General features: G+C 45.1%; 1 protein-coding gene across 1 annotated transcript in view; it reads right to left on the minus strand.

Moving 5' to 3' along the window:
- Positions 1 to 2,636: 2,636 nt before the first annotated feature.
- PDE6B (phosphodiesterase 6B, cGMP-specific, rod, beta) overlaps positions 2,637 to 6,639 on the minus strand; it is a 53,385-nt gene continuing 49,382 nt past the window's right edge. The window contains exons 21-22 of the mRNA XM_006874117.1: positions 4,017 to 4,152; positions 2,637 to 2,699 (exon numbers count right to left, since the gene is read on the minus strand). Of these exons, the coding sequence (XP_006874179.1) occupies positions 2,638 to 2,699; positions 4,017 to 4,152 (198 nt within the window). The 3' untranslated portion in view covers position 2,637. The remainder of the gene's footprint in view (positions 2,700 to 4,016; positions 4,153 to 6,639) is intronic.

The following is a 6,639-nucleotide window of genomic DNA, read 5'->3' on the forward strand; positions in this document are numbered from 1 at the left end:
GTATTTCATCCTTTGTGTGGCTATTGTAAATGGTATTGCTTTCCTAATGTCCTTTTCATCATTATTGCTGTTGCTATAGAGAAATCCAATTGATTTTTGTATGTAGATCTTATACCCTGCCACTTTGCTGAATCTTTCAATGAGGTTTAATAGTTTTTTTTTACTGAGTCTTTAGGGTTTTCTATGTATAGGATCATATCATCTGCAAATAAGGAGAGTTTTATTTCCTCTTTGCCAATTTGGATGCCTTTAATTTCTTTATCATGCCGGATAGCTCTGGCTAAAACTTCCAGCACAATATTGAATAGGAGCGGTGATAATGGGCATCCTTGTCTGGTCCACTGGTGAGTTTGAACCACCGAACTTGTGGTCCACACCAACCTTGCAGTCTTGCACTTATCCTACAGTGTCACACCAAAAGTCTACTTGGCATCATAGCAACACACGAGCCTGGCAGACGGTGGCTGTGCTTGAGGTCTGCTGGCCAGGAATCAAACCTGAGACTCCCACATGGAAGGCAGGGTTCTACTGCTGAACCATCCACCATTGTCTTCTTCAGGACTTCACAGTGTCTGCTTACTACAGATGATTCTCTGCACAATCAGTTAAGTGTGACTGCTGTCATGATTCGGGGCTTCTGGTAGAGTTTTTAGGTGAGTCAATACGATGCGTCCTCATAAATCCCACCCCATAAAATAGGGACATGTTTTCCTTTTATTCCAAATTTTTGAACATAATGCTTTTCCCTAAACAGTGTCTGTCCATTTATCTACTTCCTATATACATATATACACAAGTGCGGTATGGATATTCTCACTCATCAGTCTTAGACTTGAAGTCCCGAGGCCCTTTGCAAAGATCTGATGATGTTACTATGTATCCAAAACATGGTCGAGTGTGATGTAGGCTACTTGTTTAAAATATTTGTAGTCAGCAGTTCAAGCCCACCAGATGGTGGTAGTGTGCTGTGGAGTCAGTCCTGACTCAGCGACCCTGGTAGAGTTTCTGAGACTAAATCTTGACGGGAGCAGAAAGCCTCAGCTTTCTCCCTTAGATCCGCTGGTAGTTTTGAACTGCTGACCTTGAGGTTGAGGTTAGCAGCCCAACTCAGAACCACTACGCTGCCAGAGCTTCTTCACAAGTCACTGGGAGGAGAAAAATGAGGCTTTCTGCTCTCGTAAAGATGTATAACCTCAAACCCTATACAGGGTTGCTGAATTGCAACTGATTTGACGGCAATGAGTTTGGTGGCACAGTGGGTTAAGTGTTGCGCTGCAAATGGCAAGGATGGAAGATCAAACCCACCAGCTGGTATTCCAGAGAAAGATGAAGCTGTCTGCCCCCATAAAGATTTATAGTCTTGGACACCCTGTGGGGAGTTCTACAGTCCTCTCGGATTGCTACAAGTTAGAATCACCACCATAGCAGCGAGTTTAGTTTGCTTTGGTCGGTTTACAAATGTGCCATATTCGACAATTGGCCTTTCTCCGCGACATACATGGAGATATTAAACCCGAGTAGGGGTGACAGGAGATGAGAAATAAAAGACACAAGACACATTTGAAAATGGAATAGTTGAGACCAGGTGGGACGCAACACTGGGATGGAGATACAGCAACACAGACCTATTGTTGTTGTTGTTGTTATTGTTAGGTACCATCGAGTTGGCACCGACCCATAACAACCTTATGCACAGCAGAACGAAGCACTGCCCAATCCTGGGCCAACCACACTACTGTTGCCATGCTTGAGTCCATTGATGCTGCCACTTGGCCAATCCATCTCGTTGGGGGTCTTCCTCCTTTTCTCTGACCTTCCACCTTACCAAACATGATATCCTTCTCCAGTGACTGGTCCCGCCTGACAATATGTCCAAAGTATGAGAGACGAAGTTTGGCCATCTTAGCCTCTGAGGAGCACTCTGGCTGCACTTCTTCCAAAACGAATCTATTGGTTCTTTTGGCAGCCCATGGCACTTTCAATATTCTCCTCCATCACCTAGGTAGCGGGTTTATTTTATACACAGCTCAAGGGGAGGTGCTTGGGGGCAGGGAAAAGAATAACATCTGGTGTTTTGATGCATGCGGTAAATGGGACTTTACCAGAAGAATGTAGTTGCTAGGGAAACAGAGAGATAGGACGGCTAGAATGTTGTGCAAACTGAGCGAAGGACTTAGCTAAGTACAAGGAAAGACCTTGCAAGTTCCCTGTTCCCTGAGGCAGCCCTTCAGTTCCTCTGAGGCAGGACTAGACTTGGAAGCAGCCTGAGTTTCTGGACCACAACTGTTCATTTGCAATCCTTCGGTTAAACTACCCCTAAGTCAGGGACCTTCAGTGCAGCTGCTCCCAACACAAATGAGCCCTGGTGGCACAGTGGTTAAGTGCTTGGCTGCTAAGGGAAAGGTCGTTGGTTGGAACCCATCAGTCACTCCTCAGGAATACGATGCTTCCTTGGAAATCCTATAGGGCAGCTCAACTCTGTCCTCTCAGGTTTCCAGGAGTTAGAATCAACTCGACAGCACCAGGTTTTGTTTGCTTGGTTAGTTTATAAAAAACACAAACCTTAAAATGTTTTAAATCATCAGAACGTTCTCTTTCCCGGGGCTTCCTAAACTCCTGTGCCAGGTGGGAGGGCACTCACAGGATGCAGCAGGTGGAAGACTTTGGGGTGGGGTCGCCGTTACAGATCTCTGTGCTCACTGCAAGAGAAGGACCGGGCAGTGAGGGAGGAGGCTACCTGGTGGGGTGGCCCTTCCCTTCTGCTGATGCTTCCTGGCAGCCTAGAGCCCCTTAGCTGAGCCTTTCTGATCCTTTGCCCGTGTTGACATGCAGTGCCTGCCTCCCACCACCTGGGGGTGCCTTCAATGACAGCCTGCTCCTGCCCAGTAATCTGGAACAGCTGGGAATAATCAAAAATTAAAAACTAAGGTAGCCAAGGACAGGCGAATCCTAAAACAATCATGCCATTAGGATTCCGCCCTCCAAAACAATCGGAGGGGAGAGGAAGTAGGGGGAAAGGTATCTAACAGGTAAGAAAAAAGTCACACCCATGTTGTTACATGCCGTGGAGTCAATTCCCACTCATTTGTTGTGGTTGCTAAGTGCCGTCAAGTCGGTTCCGACCCATAGCGACTGTGTCTAGGGTTTCTGAGGAGCAGCTCGTGAGCTTGAACCACCGACCTTGCAATTCAAATGGCTTTGCAGTGTGGTGCATTAACCCACAGCGCCACACCAGAACTCCAATAGCGACCCCGATATACAACAGTACCCTAAACACTGTCTGGTCCTGTACCACGTCACAATTGTTACATTTCAGCCCACTGTTAAGTGCCATGGAGTCACTTCCAACTCATAGCGACCCTGTATAAGGTTATTCAGGAGTAGTTGGTGGGTTTGAACCTCTGACCTTACGGTTAGCAGTCCAGTGCTTCTAGAGCACCATACCAGGAGTCCATAATACAGAATAAAAAGCTAAATCAGTAGCCCGGACACAATACAGGAAGTCACGTGGCACACACGCCACGATTTCCCCCACTCCTCTTAGCTAGCCCCTGTTTTTCTTTCTTTACCTCCCTCCCTGCCTGCCAGCCCACCTTCCTTTTGCCCTCCCCTTCCTTCTGGGTTTGCTGTTTTGTTTCTGAGGGTAGTCTGGGAATCAGGGTGAGAACTGCTAAGAATGAAGTGACGTTTTTGACTGGGCTTTCCCTCCCCTGGATAGGAGAAAGGAAGCGTCCCAAGGCTGGGGCCCAGAGAAAACACTCTGAACCCAGGCTTGTTAATTACATCCACTCCGCAGAGCGGGTACCTGGAATGGAACGTTCCAAAGACTGTGGGTAAAACCGGTGTGTGTCTGCAGTATCAATCAGCGAGTGATATGAATTCCTCTTCTCTTCTAATTCTAATTTAACACCCCCAGCCTCTCTGTTTTGAACATTCATGCACTTTGACTTGGGGACCAGCCTCGCTCAACCCCCAGCAGCGCGCATCGGAGCCTGCAGGAGGGAAGAGGTCCCCACCTTTCTTGGCCACCACGGTCTCTTCCAAGGCCTTCACCTTGACCTCGTACTCATCCGCCAGGGTCTTCCACTCTTTCCTGTTGTTCTGTAGCCTGTCAAACATGGGCAGGATCTCCTCGTGGAAGCGGGAAAACTCCTGGGTGGGAATTGGGAAGTTCCCAGACTCAGCCTTTGCAGGTCCCAGCCTGGACCCTCCTCCACTGTGCCCACCATAGCTTCCAAGAAGGGACCTGCCTGATGGAGAAGGTAGAGCCACTGAGATGCCCTTTAACTAGCAAAACCCTACAAGGAGAAAGACTTCTGGATTTGTGTCCCAAGTGGGTTTGTGTCTCAGGCAGGGCTGCAAACACTGGTCCAAATGGTTCCATCATGGCTGAAGGACTAGATCTCTTTATGTGGGATTTTGACCCAGGTAAGGAACCAAGTCAATGTGCCTGGCCCAAAGATGGTGGCTGACTGTACCACTTGAATGTATTGGCTGTCATCTTTGAATGGGGACAATGGCTATTTCCTACTCCAGTGAAAATCCCACAGGAAAAGATTGGGTTGCTATGCAGCATGTCCACCACTAGTCTGTCAGTTTGTCACACTGTGGTGGCTTGCATGGTGCTGTGCTTCTGGGAGCTATGGCACTGATATTTTAAACACCAGCAGGGTCACCCATGGTAGACAGGTTTCAGATGAGCTTTCAGATGAAGACAGACTAGGAAGAAGGAGAGATGAACTACTTGGAGCTATTTAGTCACTGAAAACGTTATAAATAGCAGTGGAACAATGTCAGCACCAGAATATTAGATATTGAAACATGCTGAAAAGCACAAGAAAGTTGTCAGATATAGTTCTCGATGATGAGCCCCTCAGGTTGGAAGGCACTCAAAATACAACTGGGGAAGAGCTGACTCCTCAAAGTAGAGTTGACCGTGATGATGCAAATAAAGTAAAAGCTTTCAGGACCTTATTTGCTCTTGGGGCACAACTCAGATTAAAGAGAAACAACTGTAAACATCCACTATTAATTAGAAAATGGAATGTATGAATTTAGGATAATTGGGAATTGTTAAAAATGAAACAGAATGCATAAACATCGATATCCTAGGCATTAGTGAGCTGAAATGGACTGGTATTGGGCATTTTGAATCTGACAACCACCTGGTTTATTATGCCAGGAATGACAAGTTAAAGAGGAATGGTGTCACATTCATCATCAAAAAGAACATATAATGCCCTGTCTTGAAGTAAAATGCTGTCTGTGATTGGATAATATCCACTCTACTACAAGGACTGCAAGGTCGGTGGTTCAAGCTCACCAGCTGCTCCTTGGAAACCAAGGGTCACTATGGGTCGGAATCGACTTGACAGCAATTAACAACATCACAAGGAAGACCAGTTAATATGACTATTATTCAAATTTATCCAGCAAAGTCAGTGATGATGAAATTGAAGAATTCTACTAATCTCTTCGATCTGAAATTGATCTAACATGCAATCAAGATGTATTGATCATTACTGGTGATTGGAATGCAAAGGTTGGGAACAAAGAGGAAGGATCAGTAGTTGGCAAATATGGTCTTGGTGATAGAAATGATGCTGGAGATAGCATGATAGAATTTTGCAAGACCAATGATTTCTTCATTGCAAATACCTCTTTTAAACAGCATAAGAGACAACTAACTATACACATGGACCTCACTAGATGAAATACACAGAAATCAAATTAACTACATCTATGGAAAGATATGGTAGAAAAGCTTCACATCATTAACCAAAACAAGACTAGGGGCAGGTTTGGAACAGACCATCATTTTCTCATATGCAAATTCAGGCTGAAGCTGAAGAAAATCAAAACAAATTCACGAGAGTCAAAATATGACCTTGAACATATCCCACCTGAATTTAGAGTGCATCTGAAGAACAGATTTGATGTACTAGACACTAAAAATCAAAGACCAGAAGAGTTGTGTGATGACATCAAGAACATCATACAGGAAGAAAGCAAAAGGTCATTAAGAAGACCAAAAAAAAAAAAAAAAAGAGCCTTGGTACTGGAAGGAGACTGAGATGGCAGATGAGATCACCAAGGCTCAGGCCACTTGGCTGGTGTCTTGCTTTCCATAACATTTCCCCTCACGCACCAACCCATTTTCTGGTAATATCTAAGAAGCATATTTCCCAGATTTCTGTAGCAGAAGATGATGATGAAAATCTTCTTGGACATTTAATGATTGTTGGCAAGAAATGTGCTGCTGACCTGGGTCTGAAAAAGGGTTATTGAATGGTGGTGAATGAAGGTTCAGATGGAGGACAGTCTAACATGTTCATCTTCATGTTCTTAGAGGTTGGCAGATGAATTGGCCTCCTGATTAAGCATACTTTGGGGATACTTGTCCCTTCTCTAGGCAATTATCAGGTTAGCAGTTCAAATATGTTAAAACAGTATAGTTATTTTTGCCTATGTATGGAAATCATCGGACAATCTCTTTGATATCTCAAGCGAGTAAAGTTTTGCTAAAGGTAATACAGAAACGGCTACAATCATATATTGACAGAGAACTTCCAGAGGTTCAAGCTGGATTCAGAAGAGGCCGTGGAACGAGAGATATCATTGCTGATGTCCGATGGATCT

Source organism: Chrysochloris asiatica, unplaced genomic scaffold, assembly GCF_000296735.1.
Source record: "Chrysochloris asiatica unplaced genomic scaffold, ChrAsi1.0 scaffold00262, whole genome shotgun sequence".
In the NCBI taxonomy this organism is placed as follows: domain Eukaryota; kingdom Metazoa; phylum Chordata; class Mammalia; order Afrosoricida; family Chrysochloridae; genus Chrysochloris; species Chrysochloris asiatica.